The sequence below is a fragment of the Natator depressus genome, chromosome 8 (assembly GCF_965152275.1).
Source record: "Natator depressus isolate rNatDep1 chromosome 8, rNatDep2.hap1, whole genome shotgun sequence".
Taxonomy (NCBI): Eukaryota; Metazoa; Chordata; order Testudines; family Cheloniidae; genus Natator; species Natator depressus.
The window spans coordinates 63,725,249-63,747,653 of NC_134241.1; the positions used below are offsets into that span (position 1 = coordinate 63,725,249).

Below are 22,405 nucleotides of genomic sequence, written 5' to 3' on the forward strand. Positions count from 1 at the left end.
AGTATAGAATACTCAGTTTGTATTTTTTTAAAAAAAAGCTTGAAAAATACTGAAAAAATATACTAATGATAGTTGCTTTTGTTTTGTAAGAAGTAGTATCTGATAGTACATCTATACAATAGTACATCTGTTTCAGTACTAAAACTTGCACTAAGGATAATAGTTAGTTCTTATTGCAATGCTATGTTTTCCCATCAAGTGCTTAGCATGCTTTTGGTGACACTATAAAATAATAATTGATGATTATGACAGTGTTTGCTGTTGTTAGAAAAAATGTTTTGTGGTTTTTTGTGCAGATATTTGATTTAATGGATGCCAAAGCCCGGGCTGACTGCATCAAAGAAATAGATCTTCTTAAGGTAAAGACTTGTTAAAGAATTTCATAGGTTTAGTTATAATTTATTGATTTTTCTTTCACTCTGACAGTAGATGGTGATGAAGTGTCCTCTGTCTTGTACGTGAGGCTTTTAAATGTAATACTTAAAGATTTCCACTTAATTTCATTTTTGATTTCTTGAAAAAATAAACTTTAAGAACATAAGAATGGCCATAATGGGTCAAACCAAAAGTCCATCCAGACCAGTATCCTGTCTACTGACAGTGGTCAATGCCAGGTGCCACAGAGGGAGTGAACCTAACAGGTAACGATCAAGTGACCTCTCTCCTGCCATCCATCTCCACCCTCTGACAAACAGAGGCTAGGGACACCATTCCTTACTTATCCTGGTTAATAGCCATTAAAGGACTTAACCTCCATGAATTTATCCCGTTCTCTTCTAAACCCTGTAATAGTCCTAGCCTTCATAACCTCCTCAGGCAAGGAGTTCCACAGTCTGACTGTGCGCTGTGTGAAGAAGAACTTCCTTTTATTCGTTTTAAACCTGCTGCCCATTAATTTCATTTGGTGGCCCCTAGTTCTTATATTATGGGAACAAGTAAATAACTTTTTCTTATTCACTTTCTCCACACCACTCATGATTTTATATACCTCTATCATATCCCCCCTTAGTCTCCTCTTTTTCAAGCTGAAAAGTCCTAGCCTCTTTAATCTCTCCTCATATGGAAACCGTTCCAAACCCCTAATCATTTTAGTTGCCCTTTTCTGAACCTTTTCTAATGCCAGTATATCTTTTTTGAGATGTGAGGACCACCTCTGTACGCAGTATTCAAGATGTGGGCGTACCATGGATTTATATAAGGGCAATAAGATATTGTCCGTCTTATTCTCTATCCCCTTTTTAATGATTCCGAACATCCTATTTGCTTTTTTGACTGCCGCTGCACACTGCGTGGACGTCTTCAGAGAACTATCCACGATGATTCCAAGATCTCTTTCCTGATTAGCTGTTGCTAAATTAGCCCCCATCATATTGTGTGTATAATTGGGGTTATTCTTTCCGATGTGCATTACTTTGTTTATCCACATTAAATTTCATTTGCCATTTTGTTGCCCAATCGCTTAGTTTTGTGAGATCTTTTTGAAGTTCTTCACAGTCTGCTTTGGTCTTAACTATCTTGAGCAGTTTAGTATCATCTGCAAACTTTGCCACCTCACTGTTTACCCCTTTCTCCAGATCATTTATGTATAAGTTGAATAGGTTTGGCCTAGGATTGACCTTTGGGGAACACCTCTCCATTCTGAAAATTTAGCATTTATTCCTACCCTTTGTTCCCTGTCTTTTAACCAGTTCTCAATCCATGAAAGGATCTTCCCTCTTATCCCATGATAACTTAATTTACATAAGAGCCTTTGGTGAGGGACCTTGTCAAAGGCTTTCTGGAAATCTAAGTACACTATGTCCACTGTATCCCCCTTATCCACATGTTTGTTGACCCCTTTCCTTACAAGAAGGCAAGTATTCAGAGGCAGAAGGCCTTAAACTGCAAGCTTTTATGTTCAAACATTTGAAGGAAACACCGTACTAAGATACTGAATAAACATTTTATATCATGTTCAATAATGCACTGATTTTTTTTTAAAGTGGGTTGAATTTAAATTACTCTTTCAAGTAACTAAAATATAGTTCTTCTTCGAGTAGGGTCCCTATGGGTGCTCCACCATAGGTGCACTTGTGTCCCTGCACTGCTGGTCAGAGAACTTTGGTAGCAGTGTTTGTTTAGCCCACACATGTGCTGTCCCAGCCTCGTGGTCTGGCTCGAGACTAACTAGTGTTGCGCAGGCGAACCTCCCTCCGTTCCTTGTCAGCTGCCCCTGGGTAGAGACCGTGCTATTAGCTGTCCCTTCATCGGATCGTTAACCTGTTGTTTGAACTTAAGTAGTTACTAATCTTTCTTTTATCTGTTAGTTTAGAGTTTCCTTTGGTTTTTCTTCTCTTAAAAAAAACAACAAAAAAAATGAACCCCCCAAAACCCAACAACTTTAGTTACTACTTTCACTTTATCTGGGGACTACCCTGATGCAGGGTATGCATGCATGCTATGTATATAAGCTGATAGACTTTGCATGCCATGTCTCCAGTCATGGTTCAGCTCTGTTCACAGGCTGAAGAGAAACAACCTAGACAAACCCCTGTCATTACCCACCAAGGTCAAACAATCCTTGAACTGGTGGAAGGAACCAGCAAATGCTTGCACGGGGATCCCGTTCACACATCTTCTCCCCTTCTCCCATCACTACTCCTCACCACCCATGCATCCCTCATAGGGTGGGGAGCACATCTCAACAACCTCACGACACAAGGCAAGTGGTCACCCACAGAAGTGTGTCTTCATATCAATCTCCTCAAACTCAGAGCGCTCAGGAATGAATGTGCTAACTTCCTTCCACTGATCAGAGGTACACACACAAGGGTCATGACAAGCAGCATAGCATGCATGTACTACATAAATCTGCGGGGAGGGGGGCGCCAGAACCCCTCCCTTTGTGCAGAAGCACTTAAGCTATGGAACTGGTGCATTTCCCACAATGTTACAATATCAGCGGCCTACCTACCAGGAGTGCAAAACACGACAGTGGACAATCTCAGCTGCAAGTTCCCACACAACCACGAATAGGAGATGAACTCAGTAATACTCCAGGACATATTCAGACAGTTGGGGACACTGACTATAGACTTGTTTGCCACTTATCTGGACAAAAAATGCCTGTGCTACGGCTCCAGTGCAGGCCTTGGACAGAACTCCTGAGGGGATGCTCTCCTCCTTTCATGGGACAAGGGCCTTCTATATGCTTTTCCTCCATTTCCTCTGTTGGTGAAAGTCCTGTTTAAAAATAAAAAGAGAGCGCAAATATCATACTGACTGCTCCCACCTGGCCAAAACAGATGTGGTACCCTTACCTGCCACAGCTGGTGACGTATCTGCCAATCCCTCTTCAACTCACTCCTTACCTCCTCTCACAGAACAAAGGACGTGCTCTCCATCCCAACTTGTGGATTCTTCAGCTCAAGGCCTGGTTCCTTCATGGTTCCAACATATAGAGAGATCCTGCACTCAGGAGGTACAGGAAGTGTTACTACACAGTAGGAAATTGGCTACCCATTGAACTTATCAGGTTTGAACGCGAACCAGGTTTCAGGTTTGGTGTCATTCCAGACAAATTACTGCGACATCTGCTACTCTACCAGTAGTCTTAGACTACCTACTGAAGTCTGGACTGTCCCATAGTTCGCTCAAGGTATGCTTGCTGGCCATAGTAACTTTTCATCAATGAACAGGGAGGTACTCAGTTTTCTCGCACCCAGCTACAAAGAGGTTCGTCAAGAGTGTAGCAAACCCTTTTTCCAAACCCAGACATCCTACCCCACCGTGAGACCTGAATTTAATATTAAAGGGCCTGACCAGACTGCTCTTCCAACCTATGGGCACTTGTTCACTTACACACCTGTCAACGAAGACAGCATTTCTGGTTGCCATTACCTCCGTGAGGAGGATAGGGGAGATAGTGGCTCTTATGGCACAACCCCCTTTTACAGTATTTTTTCCTGACAAGATCATGCTCAGGACACACCGAAAGTTCATCCCCAAGGTGACTTCAGCCGTTCACAAGAACCACCTCATTCACCTCCCAACTTTTAGCCGAAGCCTCCCTGTGATGATAGGGAAGCTATTCTACATGCACTGGACGCTATGAGAGCCTCGGCCTGCTATTTGGCTTTTAGGAAATCTAGGCTTTTCCTTTCCATTGTGGATAGGTCTAAAGGTGCAGCACTATCGGCCCAGACACTAAGTGGGTCTCAAACTCCATCAAACACTATCATGTTCACAGTATAGTACTTCCATCTGGAATCCACACACACTCCATGAGATCGGTTTCCTCCTCGGTCTCCTTCTTCAAGGATTTCCCTAACCCGGAAAACTGTAGCGCCAACTACCTGGGCGTCTGCGCATTCCTTTGCAGAACACTATGCCATCACTGGAGATTCTGCTTCCGATGCTCGATTTGGCTCCTTAGTCTTGTCATCCATGACAGAATCGACTCTGAAATCCCAGCTTCCCATTGGGTCACCTGCTCAGGAGTCACCTACAGTGGAGCACCCGTAGGGACACTACTCGAAGAAGAAGAAGAAGAGAAAGTGACTCGCCTTGTTCAGTAACAATGGTTCTTCGAGATGTGTCCCCCTATGGGTGCTCCCTCCCCTCTACTTCAGAGTTTTCCATAAGGGGCTCTGCAGTAGAGAAGGAACTGAGGGGGGTTTCCCTGTGCAAGGCTAGTTAGCCTTGAGCCAGATGAGGAGGGGGGAACAGCGCATGTGTGGGCCCAATGGATACTGCTACTAAAGTTCTCTGGTCAGCAGTGCAGGGATGCAAGGGTACGGACAGTGAAGCACCCACAGGGGCACACATTTTGAAGAACCATTGTATTGCACAAAGTGAGTAACTTTCTAATCTGGCATGATGGCAGACGTTTAGCACATTGTCATATAAGGGAGATTCACTAGAATAAATTTATCACTATTACTTTCAGGGTTACTGGAGGCTGATCATGTTGTGAAATAGATTTGCTTAGGGCTCGTCTACATTTGAAACACTACAGTGGCACCACTGCAGTGCTTTACTCCTGGGGGGATTCTGCAGGACTGCACATCCACAGAAAATGCTGCCCCCACCCCCCAGGCACAGAAAACAGCAGGGAAGCCGCATGGAGGGGGAAATGCACACGACCATGGGCACATTTTGGGGGGGGGGGGGTTGCCCTCTCCAAACAATGGCCGAAGGAGGCTGTATCTCTGCTCAGCTGACTCTGCAGCTGGACATTGCCTCCTGGGTCCTAGTGCCAGTTGTGCTCCCCTTCTCTGTGCTGGAAGCCTTCCTGTTTTCTACTCTGTGCAACAGTGAGTGCCCGTGGTGGGGCTTGGTAAGGGGGGGGCGAAGGGGTGGGAGGAAGAGGCAGTGGGGAAGGAAGGGGGAGGGGAATGTGGGAGTCTGGGGAGGGGGATGGAGAAGAAAAGGAGATATGGGAATCGCAGGGGGAAGCGGGAGCCTGGCATGTAGCTGGAGCTCCCCCGTTAAGCAGGCCTATTTAAACCCTCATCCTGAAAAGCCCTACCCAACTATATCTGCACACCTCCGACCCCCCCCACCCCACTGATCCCCAACCAGCTACACCTGGATCCCCCCACTGAGCCCCACACACCCAGATCCCCCTGCTGAGCCCCATCTCCCCACACCTAGACCCCGCCTCCTGAGCCCCAACCTCCTTAACCTGGATCCTTTGTAGAGTCTCATTGCTCCTGCACCTGGAACCCCACAACAAGCCCCTGTGCATCCAGATCTCCCACTGAGCTGCCCGCATCCAGATTGCCCCACACAGAAACCTCTCACCCCACACCTGGTCCCCCCACACTTGGATCCTGCTGGGCTGATCCTGCCCACGGACACCTGGCGAAGAGGGGCAGGGCCCCGGGGTGTTTCTGGGGCAGGCCCAGCCCTTGCACTGTGTCAGGGTCAGATGCAACCTAATTGCCGAGTCTCTGTACTGGGGGAAGTGGGGGCTTCAGGGTGATCTCCCACCTCAATGCTGCCACTGGCCTGTGCTCCCCACTGCCATGCTGGAGCCACATTTATTTACTGACAAATAAAATTTGCAGAATTTTAAAATATTGTATGCATAATTTTTTGGCGCGGAATTTCCTCAGAAGTAAGTGCTTCAGATGTAGACATTATATATGCTGATGGGAGGGGTTCTCCCCTCAGCATAGGTAATCCACCTCCCTGAGAGGCGAGGCAGTAGCTAGATTGATTGAAGAATTCTTCTGCCAATCTAGTGCTGTCTACAGTGGGGGTTAGATCATCTTAACTCAATTGCTTAGGGATGTGGATTTTTCACAACACTGAGCGAAATAGCAGGGTCAACCTAATTTTTTAGTGTAGGCCTTAGTTCCTTGCAAGGAGATGAGTTGTCCCTACAGTGTGTTTTGCCATCCAGCTCATAGAGGGGCACTGATGTAGGTTTAACGCCAGTTGTACCCTTCCATTCAGAGGTAGAATGATTGAGAGTAGCCACCAGATGAAAGTGTGATGGAGGGAGGAAAGTGACAGATGGGCTAGGAAAAAACTCACATGCCACAGTCTACATCTTGATGTCCCTGCCTTGAAATGAGGTTCTGTATTCTGCTTTCTGGGCAGTAGCAGAATTCACACAGGTTAATGGAGAACTTTCTGGTCATCAAAAGAACATTGGAGTTAAAGATATGCTTGGTAAATTACCTCAAATTGTACATTTTGTAGAGTGTCTAATTGGCTCCAGCTGAGCAGCCACTTCCCCATAATATAGATGGAGCTAGTAGCAATGCCTGGTTAAGTTTGTACACTTTCCAGTACAAGTCCTTACTTTCAGTTTCCCATAAATTGGCCAGACTTCAACCATACAGGTTGAAATTTGCTCTCTGCCTCTGATTTTCTTCAGTATCCTGTCTCTCCTTCCCTTCTTCCTGCGCAGTCCAAGGGTTTCAGCAAAAAGGCTTCAGCTGTTTCCAAGAATGAAGTTGGGGGAAATACGTATGCTTTGCCTATGTTAATTTTTTTTTCCAGTTGCTTCTTTGAAGATCTCTAATGTATCCATGCTTTGGTGGAGGGACTTGAAATTTGGAAAGGAGATAGCACTTCTCTGTCCCTAGGACTATTTGCTGTCCTCATTAAAATTTACACATATATTTGGGCAAGTTGTAAGCTTCTGCAAATAGTCATGTGCACATGCTCAGTAGCGCTTGTTTAGAGGTTATCTGCCTAAAATCTAAAAACATTCCATCTGTATTGAGCATGCTTCATCCCCACTAAGATCTCAAACATGACAACTGCACCAAATGTACTACCAGGAACAGAGTTAGAGCCCTAGATGGTGGGGTTGATGCAGTAGCAATGTCAGGTGCCAGGAAGGAGTTCTGGGTGCCGTGAATTCTGGTCACTGCTGTTTCACTGCATTCTACGCACTTCACATGCTTTGTTATTGATCAAAGCCTAATACTCCTATCTTAGTAGGCAGGAAAGTATATTTTTTCATTGTTTTTATAGTTGCAGTAACTGAAAGATGCATAAAGTTTCTTCTGTCAGAGCTGGTAATGGAATTTGAGTCAGATTCTGCACTGCACCTCCTGAAGGTCACAGATCAGGATGGAGTAGGGGGAGCAAATATTAATTTTTCAGCTTCCAGAATGTGGACTCCTTTGGGGGCCAAAGTAAATTCTCATTCACTTTGGCACATTCATTCTGAAAGTAGTGGGGCAATCTTATATATGTGACTGTGTCGTCTTCAACCACTAGGCTATCTGTCGAGGTGTATTATTCCGATCAGTGTAATATCTGAATGCCTCACAGTCTTCAGTGTTTTTATCCTCACAGGACTTCCATGTCTCAAAGGAGTGTTAACATCCCCATCGTACAGATAGGGAGCGGAGGCATAAAGAGGTGGATTTACCAAGGTCAGACAGGAAATCTGTGGCAGAGCAGGAAATGGAACCCAGATCCATCTAACCATTGAACCATCCTTCATCTCTAGAAGGAATTCTAGAGATGATCCACATAGGAGAGAAGAGCTTACTACTGTTCCTAGTTATGTAGTGGTTTGGGCTGTACAGAAAAGGTCCTGGATTCCAGCCCTACTGATAATCCATAATGGATGTTTTTATTTTAGTTTGCTTTCAAAAAATAAAAGGAAATTACTTACAAAACACTATTAAAATAACATTAGACTGTAGGAACATATAAGAACTAAGTTTGCAAAGTCCAAGCACTTAAAAATCAGAAAATGTCAGAATTGAGGTTCCCAGAATGTTGCCCCTTGTGCCTGTGTGTTTTGATAGTTATTAACTACACAATCACAAACTCTTTGTTCTCCAAGTCTCCTTCATTTAGTAAAGAGGGTGGACAGTGAATGAGGCAGAGGAATGTAAGATGTGAAAATTTTGTTTTGACCCAGCATGGCCATTCTTATGTTCTCTTGTGTTCAAGGTACTAGACTAGACTTAGACCCGGAGAAGCTGGGTTCTGTTCCTAGCTCTGCCACAGACTTCTGTGATGTTGGGCAAGACTATTGTAATGCTTACACACAAGGGGATAGAATTAAGGGTGCATGAGACAAACACCTAGTTCTGTGCCCTGAAAGAACATACCTACTTTAAAAACAAACAAACCTAACCTTATACTTCACCACACTAGCAGCAAGGACATGCAATTTTCAGTCATTACAAAACCAGAATTGACTAAGTTTGTGTGAAGAATGTGGGAGATATCTCTATTTTTTATGAATATAGTGTATATCTCTGTTTACATACTTCTTGTTTTGCTGTTTATTATGTGAGTTCTAAGGCCTTGTCTACACTACCACTTTACAGCTCTGAAAATTTTTCCCTCAGGAATATGAAAAAACACACTCCTGAGCAATGCAAGTTTCAGCACTGTAAAGTGGCATTGTAGACTGTGCGCCAGCACTGGGAGCTACTCCCCTCGTGGGGGTGGGGTGTTTTGTTTTTTTTTTAAATAGCACTGGGAGAGCTCTCTCTCTCAGCAGTGGTGCCATGACTACACAGCCATGTTAAAGTGTTGCTTTGTTGGTAGTGAAGACATACCCTTAGTGTTAATTCCTGCCAAAGTTCCTTGACCATTCATAGAAAGGCAGACAATGGCTTTAGATAACCCAATCACTGGCAATACATGTGTCAATGCCTTTGAATCCAGTCTCTGACCAAGATGAATGCACCACCCAAGACTTATTTTGAGGGGAGGGATGGTGGCTTTCAGATGGGGAACATGGAATAAAATACTCTTGAGTAGATAAATTCTTTGAGCTGAAGGGGGAGGCAGTGTCTGCCGGGAGGCAGATGGGACTCCGGGCCCAAGAAGCAGGGATGCCTAAACTTTAGGTAAGATACATGTGTAGGCCCTTTGTTATTTTAACCCTTTTCTCTGGATGCTGTGTTCCTATGAATAAATAAAGATTTTGACGAAGCTGTTTTTAGTCACTGCATTTACCTGCTGGTAACAGCTCATGAAGGGACACCTATTGCAAGTGCCAAATCCAGTTGGATCTCCTGTGGAAATGCTATTGGTAAAAAGGGGATTTTTCAGTCTAGAACTGGGTCTGTGAGTGAGAAAATCTTGGGATTCCACTCTGAGAGGCGGGAAGGCGCAGGGCCTGTCATTTGAAAGGATGCACTTGAGATAGACCTAACAGGGTCAGAAGTGCAAACTAACCATGTGACAGTGACAGCTGGGCTAGTGACTTCCAAGAAACACAACAGTTTGGATTAATTTTAGTTTTTGGAATACATTGAGTTTGGCCATGACCGGCATGTTCTTGCAAGATAGGAAATCATATATAGGCATCTATAAATACCATATATTTTTAACTTCTTATATACAGATCTGAATTATCCTAGTTGAAAATCAACAAGTTAAACTGTCTGTTCCACTCAAGTATTAACCTACTTCAACACATTTCTCACACTTACCTACCTGCTTCTGCAGGCACCTGAAGCCTGCTGATATTTTTTGCTTCATTTTGATATTTAAATAAGTATAGTTTCCTGAAAGATGCAATTAGCTTTAAGGTTGTTAAATTAGCTCTGACTTTAAAAAAAGAGAGCGAGTGAGCAAATGTTTGTTGCAAAACATAAACATGCACTCTGTTGTCAATTCATGTATTTATTAACTTACAGTTTAACATGTACATTTATTTACTTATAGAAGACTAACTTTAAAAAATAAATCGTACCTAATTCTTGGAGACCTTTTTAGTCATTTTATGGTAGTTTATCTTATTAGTTATCAGTTGAATTCAATTTGATGCTTAACAGTCTCCAGAATTATTATGGGGTTTTATATTAATCTAAATAAACTTATATTTATTTACATTTCTTTTATTATTTCAGAATTATAATAGTTTGAGACTTGATGGATTTTAAATGGGTTCGGAAATTCTTAAACTGGAAACGTTTACATTATGTACATAATTAATGTTAGCACATACTTTTCGTAACATGCTAAAGTATTCTGTAGCGTATTAGTTTTTCCTTGTTAAGAAAGGATACTTCATTTGTCAGTGATTTAAGATGAGGACATGCTGTAGAATGAAACATCTATTTATCTTTTCTTAGCAACTGAATCATCCAAATGTAATTAAATACTATGCCTCCTTCATTGAAGACAATGAGCTAAACATAGTGTTGGAATTAGCAGATGCTGGAGACCTCTCTAGAATGATAAAGGTATGAATTTTATTTTAATAGCCTCTAATAATCTATTTGGAGCAATGTACTATGTTTTTATTCGCTTTTCATTCTAATGGCTCAGCTTTTGTTTCATAAACTGGGTCTTTGGTTCTTAAATTACAAATATTGTGTTTGCTTTATTTGAAATGCAAGCCTTAATTGTTTAAGAGCAGGTGCTCAGAGACTCAAACAAGAAACTTGCAAAGTCGTTCTCCCCCACCGCGCCTCCACTTAATGAAGCAAATTTGTTTGGAAATGCTTTTATTATGCTGCAGTAGCTAACTGTGGTATATTTGAGATTAGGTCAGTTGCTTCAGCTCTTCTTCTGTACATTGTGTTAAACAAGTAATTAGGGCCCATAGAAGAGTCCGTGAGATTTTAGAAATCTGCTTATAGTTGCTGATTTTATGATTGGCTCTTGGGACTGGAACATTTATCAGTAAGGCTACATTTTAGTCATGGGTATTTTTAGTAAAAGTCATGGACAGATCACAGGGCAGTAAACAAAAATTCACGGGCCCATGACCTGTCCATGACTTTTACTAAAAATATCCCTGACTAAAACTGAGGCTGGGGAGGGGGGCAAGTCATGGCCCCGGGGAAGCACCGCGGGTACTGGGGAGGGGGGCACAGGTGCTGGGCGGGGGGAGCGGTGGCCTGGGGGGAGCATGGGTGCTGGGTGAGTGGTGGGTTTAGTGGGGCTGGGCCAGGCTCCTTACTTAGCTCCTGGGAAGTGGTGGCCCCAGCAACCTAGCTCCACATGCTGACTTTGTTCCGCCCCAGCCCCAGTTCTGCAACTCCCATTGGCTGGGAACTGCAGCCAATGGGAGCTTTGGGGGTGGTGCCTGGCTGCTAGCAGAGGCAGCATGTGGAGGTAGGGGAGGTGAGGGACAGGAGCCCCCTCTCTCCCCCCCCCCCCCAGCAGGTAAGCAGCGGCCCCAACCCCAAGCCCTGAGCTCCCCCCACCCAAATACCTGCTGCTGGGGGGGGGCCCAAGACTGCCCCAGCAGCCGCCATTGTGACTGATCCAGGGGCTGCCCGAGCTGCTCAGGCAGCTCCTGGGCCAGCCGTACGAGGCTGCTGCAGAAGTCATGGAGATCATGGAAAGTTGTGGAATCTGTGACCTCCATGACACACACAGAGCCTTATTTGTCAGTTCTGCAATTTTTATAATCAATTATTTTGTCTTCAGAAAAAGTGTCTATATATCTGTCTGCCTGTATCTGTCTCTGTCTGCATATTATGGCTTTCCAGTCTATAACTAGGTTTTTCCAGTGAAGCAGTAAAGCTAAAACTGCTTGTGTCATTTGAGAGGATGCTGTTCAAATAATCTGGGGACAGATTTTAGTTTAGCAGTTCCTTCAAATTGGCTAAGTGAGTAGCATGTATGACATTTCTTCGAATAGTGGTCCTGTGGATGCTCCATGTCAGAATGTGTATGCCACCATGCACTTTTTTTATCAGCAGTGTCTGTGGGTACAGGCTTGCGCATTAGGCACTCTTGTGTTCTGATACAAGGGCATTTAGGGAGGGACTGGCCGACACTCCAGTACCTTCTGAACCTCCTGCAGCTTGAGATGGAGTTTTCCAGTGTCTGGTAGCTAGCCTCATGGCTTGCTACATCTCTTAGTCAAAATTTTCTTTATTTTCTTAGTATTTTTATTTATATTTTGTTTTTAGCACAGTCTGTGCTTTTAAAAGGAGAGGAGGGGCTCCCTTTCCCTTCTGTTTTTCTGCACTGTTTGGATCTTTGTTTTTCACAGTCCATGATTCACAGCCTCAAGTGCAGGTCTTGGGTATATCGAAGACTCCAGGCTTCAAACCCTGCCAAACCTGCCATAGGTCTTTCTCATGCAGCAAAGAACTTTCAAACTGCCTTTGGTGCCTCAGGGGGTCTCACATTCCCTCCAAATGTAAGATCTACTTAGATTTTAAGAGCATATCTGAGAAATTGAGGAGGACAGGCTCAAACTCTTATCAATGGAGCGCTAGCTGAGATCCACAGTATCGGAGTCGCCCCCCGCCCACCATACGTATGATCCACAGAGCGCTCCAGCAACCATCTCTACAGCGACAGTAAGAAAAGACCCTGGGGGCCCTTTGGAACCATCTAAACCTGCAGTCCCATCCCTTGCAATACCAAGACAGCAGCAGCTAAGAAATCCATGCTGTGTACCAAGAAACTGTCTGGCAAGCTATCTAAAGCAGACCTGCATTGGCACTGGGCTCTGTTCCTCTGAGACACAAGAACTCGAGAGACAAACTGAAATAGTCATCAGTACTGCCTCCAGCAAACAGACATAAGATGCATTGATCCTACTTCAGTGTTCTCTCCAGTGTCACTGGGCATTCTGACTCCTGATGTTTCCTACCCAGATTCGCTGGTACTGTGCAGTCTTTTAACTCATGAAGATCTTTGGATCCTGGAGAAGCCTGAATCACTGTAGCAGAGAGGTACCAAGACACATTACTCACTGGTACTGTCTCACCTCCAGGTGCCTGCTTCCTGTTGAAAATGATAGCGAAGGGTGTCTCACCATCCATTACTGCTACAGCCTCCAGTCCCTCACAAACTCTGAGGGTACATAGACGCATTTCTAGATGCTACTGATTCACCATCCTTTTTGACCTCTTGTACTTCTGCAATTACAGGACCCGTTCCAGATCCCAGTGCTAACTTGACCACCAGTATTGACACCGTTTGCCACTCCAGTAGACACAGATGACACTGCATCTGGTTTGGAAGTGTCTCTACAGGGTTGCCCTTTTGACCTCCATTACTAGAGGTTACACCCTGGTGATGAAACTCCTAGTAGGAGATGTATTTGACATCCCTGGTAAGGACAAATGTGGAGTCTTGCCCCCTTCCCTTATGCTCCACAAGAGTGGGCTTATTGGAAACCCGAGTCCCTTATGGTGTCCAGTTATACAGGGTCCCAGCTTGTGAGAACAACTGATGGCCTTGGGTCCTTCCACACAGCAATATCTTACACAGCAGGAAGAGCCACCTGCAGAAGAAGAAACATCACTTTCCCATAGTCGCCTCCTCACCGGACAAGGCTGTCATGTCTCCCCCACCATCTTACGATGATTTCAAGGCCTTTCAGGATCTTATGAAACATACATAGTTGAAACCCTGCATATTCTGTTGGAAGAGATACAGGAGCCCCAGCGCTCCTTGTTGAACATTGTTCACATATTTTTTCAGGGCAAATCACCTTGCCTGTCAGTGGTGATCTGATGGCCCCTGTATGTTCTGGCAAACCCCTGTTCTATACCACCTACAAGTAAATGGGTGGATTAAAAGTACTGCATCCCATCCAAAGAACTTTTCCCAAAGAGGGAACAATTTCAAGCTCTGCTAAGGCAGGCAAAGCCAGATAATCACAAAGGCATCTCTCCAGGCCTCACTAGATGCTGCTGACACAGCTGCTGTCTCCATGGCTATGACAGCCAGGCTTCTTGGCTACAGTCCTCTGGTCTGCTTCCGGAGGTATAAAACACCATAGAAGACCTTCTTTTTGAGGGACACAAGTTATTCAGGAGTGCCATGGACAAGTCCTTTTACTCTCTTAAGGACTACAGGGCAACGCTACCATCTCTTGCCATCTATACACCTATGGCAAAGAGAAAGTACAGTATATCACAGATGGCTCAGCAATCTTGCCTGGTACAATATCAGCCCACAGAAACAACTGAACCCCCAGGAAGAAACCTAGGTTCACAAGGAAAGGACCATCTTCTACTGCAACCTCCTAGTGACACCCTGGAAATGACCATTTTGACTCTCTGGACGAGAGTCATGATATCTCTCCTGATGCTATGATGCACGTATCCCCCCATAACCCCTATGGGGACATCTGTCCTATTTTCTATCTTCATGAGAGCTCATCACCTTGCACAAATGGATCCTGGAAGTGATATCTACAGGTTACTCGATCCAGTTCCATTCTCTTCCACCTCCCCGAACAACATAGAGACGTGGTCGACCTACTCAGCTTGACACAGTGTGGGTGTAGATGCTGCATGACCTGTGTCAATCATAACAGTCTTCTGGCAGATGTCTCATAAGGCCCCATTCTCTCTCTCAATTTTAAAATCCACTGCTGAGGGGTCAGAGAGACCGGAAGTCACCCCCTCCTTTAAAATCCTCTGCATGTTTTTAGCGTGCCTTTTCCTGATTGCCCACATTCGCGAGCACACCTATCAGCTCAGCTCATCCTTGTTGTGTTCAACTCCCCAGGCGGCTATGCTGAATCCACGTACTAGCTGTCCTCCTGCCTGGACTAGACAGGAAGTATTGGATCTCCTGGGCCTGTGTGGAGAAGAGGCTACAGACCAGCTGTAGAAATGTTGACCTCTACGAGCAGATTGCATTGGGCATGCAGGCAAAGGGATAGAAGAGGGATCTGCAGCAGTGCTGTATCAAAGGAAGGGAACTTCATCCAGAGATACCACAAGGCTAGGGAGTGCAACAATAGATCTGGTGCTTCACTACAGATCTGCTGCTTTTACAAGGAATTGCGTGCTATATTTGTCGGAGAATCCACTAGTACTTGCAGACCACTGTGGATACCTTGGAGAAGCCGGAGACAGAGACCCTTGCTGTGAACAGCAAGAAGGAAGAGGAAGGAGTGTGAGAGAAATGCGGTAGAGAACTGTCACAGTGTAGCCAGTCCTACCAGCTGAGCGAAGAGGAACCTGGTGAAGGCTTGGATGTATCTGTGCATGCATTTTTCCTTACAATCTTTAAATTTAAAGATTGTGCCCATCTCACCCCAAGTTAACAAGACAAAGGTATTGACTTTTCATTGTTTCACTCGTACAAGAAGTGGTAGAGGTATAATGAACTGGTAGAATTGGCACCTGCTTTTCATTCCCCCATTAAGTGAGGCAGGGGAAGGGGGGACATGTGGAATACTATATGTGCATAGGGATGTCCCTTTTATTCTCCTGAGAGGTCTTGATTAAACTTTCCTGGAGATACTCTGCAGTCTTTCTCCCAAACAACACGCCAGCACAGACCACTGCTGTGGCTAAATATTAAAATGCTCTTTCAAAGCTTCCCTCAACCATGTAGCTCCACACTGGGATCTTGTAATAGCCTTTGTGTTTGGCTGTTCAAAGTCAGCTGCACCTCTGCCTTCCGCCCTGGTGGCAGCTTCTCCTCTTTTGCCTCAAAGATATTATGCAGGGCACAATAGGTAGCTACAACCATTGGGATATTTTTCTCATGGAGATCCAATCTAATGAGTAAACACTGCCAGCATCCCTTCCATTTCCCCAAAAGCATATTCAGCAGTCATTCTGCACCTGCTGAGGCAGTAGTTGAATCTTTCCTTGGTGTTGTCGAAGTGGCCAGTGTATGACTACATGAGCCAGGCAAGCAAAGGGTAGGCTGGGTCCTCGAAATCATTACTGGTGAAGTCTTCCTTGTGATGCACCATAGAAAAGTAATCTTTTCTGTGGATGTCCTCTATGGCAAGGTGCACTGGTGTCAAAATAGAGATATGCATGCCGTCTATCATCCCATAGCAGTTGGCACTGCTGCAAAACCATCCGCTGTGTCCTGCACGGGGCCTAAAGTCAAAGTCCTGTGTAGCATCAGACGATTAATTGCCCTACACACTTGCATGGCAACTGCTCCCATTGTGGATTTTCCAACTTCAAAATTATTTCCTACTGACTGGTAGGAATCCAGTGTTGCAAGCTTCCAACATGCAGTCGCTAGTAGCTTCTCCATGTGCAGTTTGGTGCTCATTTTTTTTGTTCGTGTTCTGGAGGGCTGGGTGAGCTTGGCATGCTGGTCGAGGAATGTGGCTTTTTCAATCTAAAAATTCTGCAGCTTGTCATCCCAGACCTGCATTACAATATAATCCCACCAGTCAGTGCTCATTTCTAAGGTCCAGGAGCAACATTCCACCATCTGTAGTTGCACCATGAATGCCACCAACAACCTAGAATTGTTTTTTGCTGTGTTCCTCGGCAAATGGTCCTCAAAGAAATCCTCATGTCCCCCATTGGTACGCTGCTTGCTGCAGATTTGCAAATATAAGGAGAATCATGTGTTCCATATTTGCAACATTCAGGAGAATAGTGAAGACCTCTGCAGGCTCCATGCTTCTGTCCAAGATGGCAGATACAGAAAAGTGGTGTGCAGGTTAGTGTCATTTAATTTTTTTTTTTTTAAAAGCATGAAAATGATAGGATATGGATGATATTATGGGATGGGGAAAGTTGCATGCTGGAACTTGACTCCTAGCACCCAGACATCCCTGGGCAAATCATTTTGGTTCCACAACACACTGAAATTTCCCAAAAGACATTGCACCGGAGGGTGGTTCACTGGGATACCTACCCATGGTGTACCACACTTTGCATCAACATAAGCACTCCCACTGTGTACACACAGCGCTGACACAGGCAGTATGCACATGCCCAAGTGATACACAAATGTTGGTGGCTGCATGCCCATGTAATTTACATTGACTACAGTTAGTATTGTATACCTGATCTAAAATGTGTAATTTTCAGAAGTGTCATGTACCAACAAATAGCAAGTACCAACAAATTTTGTTGAAGTAAATGGGAGTGCGCACATCTGAAAATGAGGTCACTTTTATTTAAGTTTCAGCCATTTTTGATTATCATAATGTTGTATCAACGGATAATCAGTGAAAGAAAGTGTCATTTTATTCCAACACTATTTTCAAGTCTTCTGCATACATTTCATCAAAATCATTTAGAGAAAGTTAGTGGTTAGGGAAAGAAACATCTATTTCAACCAATTCAGCAAAGCACCTAAGCAGGTGAATAGGCGCTTAAGCGTTTTGCTGAACTGGGGCTCAAAAAGAAGTGAGGCTATTGGATGACTTTGAATACCAAAATGAATGGAGGGTGAGAGCAAGGTATTGCCATTGCACTGCCTGTCTACTATTTGCCACCATAATAGATGTTCATTGTTTTCTCTGTAAAATTCTGTTTTCACGCATTTCATATTTCCAGTTCATCTGTAAATACATGCTTTAAATTAAAATTGTGCATATTTTGACCATTTTCGTGGTGGTTTGGCACAATGACTGTTGCAAGTTGTCTTCAAATGTTTTATTTAATAAGATAAGAAGCAGAGAAGCTGGACACGAGTCAGAAAAGTATATTTTTATAACCGTTGGGTCTCCAACTGCTTATTTAAAATAATTGCTATCATTTGCCAAAGATGGTTAAACACTGCTTTAGATACTCAAAATGATTTGATTTAAACTAGTCAAATTGTATTAAACAAATGTAGTACTTGATGAATTTTATGGTTTATGGCTTGAAAAAATATGTAATGTACCTTTTTTGTGCAGTATTTGACCAGTTATATACCTAGTTGTATAGTATTGGTTCAATACTTTATTTTATAAATTGTGTTTTATAGTTCTGCAGCTAGCCCTAGTCTAGATTTTTTTTCCCCGAAGAGTAATTCTGCAATTTACACAGATCACTCCGTGGCAACGTGACATTTTTACCTTTCAATTTGTCAAATGTTGATTATTCTTACATTCCTATCCTGTTACCCCCACCTCTGGATCTTGGATTTAACATGTCATTTTGGTTTGCTTTCTTATGTGTACTCCAATATGATTGCTGTCAACGCAGCACAACTCTGGGAATCAAATATGCTAGTTAATTAGCGCTCGCTCTGCTCCAGCAGAACACAAAGCAGAAAAGCATTGTTTTGTGTAGGTCCTACAAGAACAGAGAATTTTAATTTTTTCACATTAATGTATTTTTTAATTGACTTCTATGCTTTGAAGACTGTTCCTTACTAGACTGACATTTTTAAGATTGGACAGTCAAAATTGTAGTCTAAACAAGTTGACAGTGTCCTGTTAATATTTATATCCAAATCTGATATATTTTTTTCTGTTCCATGAATTATTAATTCTGTACGTTTACACTTCATACAACATAAAGGAACGTTTGTCTTTTCTTTTGAATGTTCTGATTTGACATACTTCTTAATATGAGTATTCTATGACAGATTGCCTTATGGCATGTCTGGTCTTATGACCCATTGAAGCTTTTTTTTAACCCAATATGTGTCTGTCTCCCTCAGTGCAATTGGCCTCATTACACCTTGTCCAAGTTGGTGGGCATTTCTTAGTATCTAGATCTTGGAGGCAGTTTGTGATGTCCTCTTAACACAGGAATCATGTTTAATGTAGCAAACCTAGATTGCTGTTTGATGTTAATGACAGCCTATCAGGCAATCATTAAATATTTATGAGGTGTCACGATTCACTCAGACTTCGTACTGCTTGTGGGAGAAATTACTTGATAGTCTGCTGTTCAGCTGGTATTAGTTTGTTTTCAGGAATGTGTTTTGGGGTGAGTTCTGTAGTATTTTGAAGGAAATACTTCTAAAATAGTCTGAAAAATAAGTGATATGTAACAGAAGGGAAAAACTGACAAAGCTTCTGTGTGAGTGTGTTTATCTTCTCACTTCGGGGGGGGGTGGGGGTGGGGGTGGGGAGGAGGGAATGTAGTAATGAGTTCTGGGAAGGAGAAATCGTACCATGGCCTCCAATATGAATGGTATCATGCTACTGTCAGTTTTATGTAAAGGCAAAGAGGAGCCCTTAATAGGGCACCATAATAGGGGATGCCATTTTAGATTTGGTTTTGGTGAGTAGTGAGGACCTCATAAAAGAAATGGTTGTAGGGGATAGTCTTGGCTCAAGTGATCATGAGCTAATTCAGTTCAAACTGAACGGAAGGATTAACAAAAATAAATCTGCAACTAGGGTTTTTGATTTTAAAAGGGCTGACTTTCAAAAATTAAGGAAATTAGTTAGGGAAGTGGATTGGACTGAAGAATTTATAGATCTAAAGGTAGAGGAGGCCTGGGATTATTTTAAATCAAAGCTGCAGAAGCTATTGGAAGCCTGCATCCCAAGAAAGGGGAAAAAATTCATAGGCAGGAGTTTTAGACCAAGCTGGATGAGCAAGCATCACAGAGAGGTGATTAAGAAAAAGCAGAAAGCATACAGGGAGTGGAAGAAGGGAGGGATCAGCAAGGAAAGCTACCTTATTGAGGTCAGAACATGTAGGGATAAAGTGAGAGAGGCTAAAAGTCAAGTAGAGTTGGACCTTTCAAAGGGAATTAAAACCAATAGTAAAAGGTTCTATAGTCATATAAATAAGAAGAAAACAAAGAAAGAAGAAGTGGGACCGCTAAACACTGAGGATGGAGTGGAGGTCAAGGATAATCTAGGCATGGCCCAATATCTAAACAAATACTTTGCCTCAGTCTTTAATAAGACTAAAGAGGATCTTAGGGATAATGGTAGCATGACAAATGGGAATGAGGATATGGAGGTAGACATTACCATATTTGAGGTAGAAGCGAAACTCAAACAGCTTAATGGGACTAAATCGGGGGGCCCAGATAATCTTCATCCAAGAATATTAAAGGAATTGGCACATGAAATTGCAAGCCCATTAGCAAGAATTTTTAATGAATCTGTAAACTCAGGGGTTGTACCGTATGATTGGAGAATTGCTAACATAGTTCCTATTTTTAAGAAAGGGAAAAAAAAGTGATCCGGGTAATTATAGGCCTGTTAGTTTGACATCTGTTGTATGCAAGGTCTTGGAAAAAATTTTGAAGGAGAAGGTAGTTAAGGACATTGAAGTCAATGGTAAATGGGACAAAATACAACATGGTTTTACAAAAGATAGATCGTGCCAAACCAGCCTGATCTCCTTCTTTGAGAAAGTAACAGATTTTTTAGACAAAGGAAACGCAATGGATCTAATTTACCTAGATTTTAGTAAGGCATTTGATACCGTGACACATGGGGAATTATTAGTTAAATTGGATAAGATGGGGATCAATATGAAAATTGAAAGGTGGATAAGGAATTGGTCAAAGGGGAGACTACAACGGGTCCTACTGAAAGGTGAACTGTCAGGCTGGAGGGAGGTTACCAGTCGAGTTCCTCAAGGATTGGTTTTGGGACCAGTCTTATTTAATCTTTTTATTACTGAGCTTGGCACAAAAAGTGGGAGTGTGCTAATAAAGTTTGCGGATGATACAAAGCTGGGAGGTATTGCCAATTTAGAGAAGGACAGGGATATCCTACAGGAGGATCTGGATGACCTTGTAAACTGGAGTAATAGTAATAGGATGAAATTTAATAGTGAGAAGTGTAAGGTCATGCATTTAGGGATTAATAACAAGAATTTTAGTTATAAGCTAGGGACGCATCAATTAGAAGTAACGGAGGAGGAAAAGGACCTTGGAGTATTGGTTGATCATAGGATGACTATGAGCTGCCAATGTGACATGGCTGTGAAAAAAGCTAATGTGGTCTTGGGATGCATCAGGAGAGGTATTTCCAGTAGGGATAAGGAGGTTTTAGTACTGTTATACAAGGCACTGGTGAGACCTCACCTGGAATACTGTGTGCAGTTCTGGTCTCCCATGTTTAAGAAGGATGAATTCAAACTGGAACAGGTACAGAGAAGGGCTACTAGGATGATCCGAGGAATGGAAAACTTGTCTTATGAAAGGAGACTCAAGGAGCTTGGCTTGTTTAGCCTAACTAAAAGAAGGTTGAGGGGAGATATGATTGCTCTCTCTAAATATATCAGAGGGATAAATACCAGAGAGGGAGAGGAATTATTTAAGCTCAGTACCAATGTGGACACAAGAACAAATGGATATAAACTGGCCACCAGGAAATTTAGAGGAGAAATTAGATGAAGGTTTCTAACCAGCAGAGGAGTGAAGTTTTGGAATACCCTTCCAAGGGAAGCAGTGGGAGCAAAAGATCTATCTGGCTTTAAGATTAAACTCGATAAGTTTATGGAGGAGATGGTATGATGGGATAACATGGTTTTGGTAATTAAATATTCATGGTAAATAGGCCCAATGGCCTGTGATGGGATATTAGATGGGGTGAGATCCGAGTTACCCAGGAAAGAATTTTCTGTAGTATCTGGCTGATGAATCTTGCCCGTATGCTCAGGGTTTAGCTGATCGCCATATTTGGGGTCGGGAAGGAATTTTCCTCCAGGGCAGATTGGAAGAGGCCCTGGAGGTTTTTCGCCTTCCTCTGTAGCATGGGGCACGGGTCACTTGCTGGAGGATTCTCTGCTCCTTGAAGTCTTTAAACTATGATTTGAGGACTTCAGTAGCGCAGATATAGGTGTGAGGTTTTTTGCAGGAGTGGTGGGTGAAATTCTGTGGCCTGCGTTGTGCAGGAGGTCAGACTAGATGATCATAATGGTCCCTTCTGACCTAAATATCTATGAATCTATGTTGCTAAGTACCTTGCCACAATGAGGGGACAGAAGTGTGTTTCTGAAAATTTAAATGACCACAGTTTGAACAACACACAGCCAACAATTAACCACCAAGAAAAACAGCACTATACAGTTTTTGCCAAAATTAACTTGTGTGTTAATTGACACCACTGCCACCTCACAGGATGCTGGCACAGAGTCTTAGCACCACAGCTCATAGCACAACCCAGTGCTGACTCTCTGTTCTTCTCTTCTTCCAGGAGTCATTGGGGTGAGCTTTTATTAACTTTCCTTTTGTAAAAGACTAAGTTCTTGTTGCCCAATTTCAGTACCATTGAGGTCCTCAATTGAAAATATTTTCCCATGTGAGTGCTATTCACTTTAAGCCCCCAGTGAATAGGCAACTGAGGAAAGTCACCTGATACGGTAGGATTCATCTGTAT

At 43.2% G+C, this 22,405-nt stretch overlaps 1 protein-coding gene across 5 annotated transcripts in view; it reads left to right on the plus strand.

The window, feature by feature from the left end:
• Window positions 1-22,405, plus strand: part of NEK7 (NIMA related kinase 7) — a 128,217-nt gene that overhangs the window by 56,045 nt on the left and 49,767 nt on the right. For 3 of the 5 annotated variants that reach the window (XM_074961183.1, XM_074961184.1, XM_074961186.1), the window contains exons 4-5: window positions 297-359; window positions 10,554-10,664. The exons of 1 other annotated variant lie outside the window; for it this stretch is intronic. In XM_074961183.1, coding sequence (XP_074817284.1) covers window positions 297-359; window positions 10,554-10,664 — 174 coding nt within the window. The remainder of the gene's footprint in view (window positions 1-296; window positions 360-10,553; window positions 10,665-22,405) is intronic. One more of the 5 variants, XM_074961187.1, reaches the window with a different exon arrangement.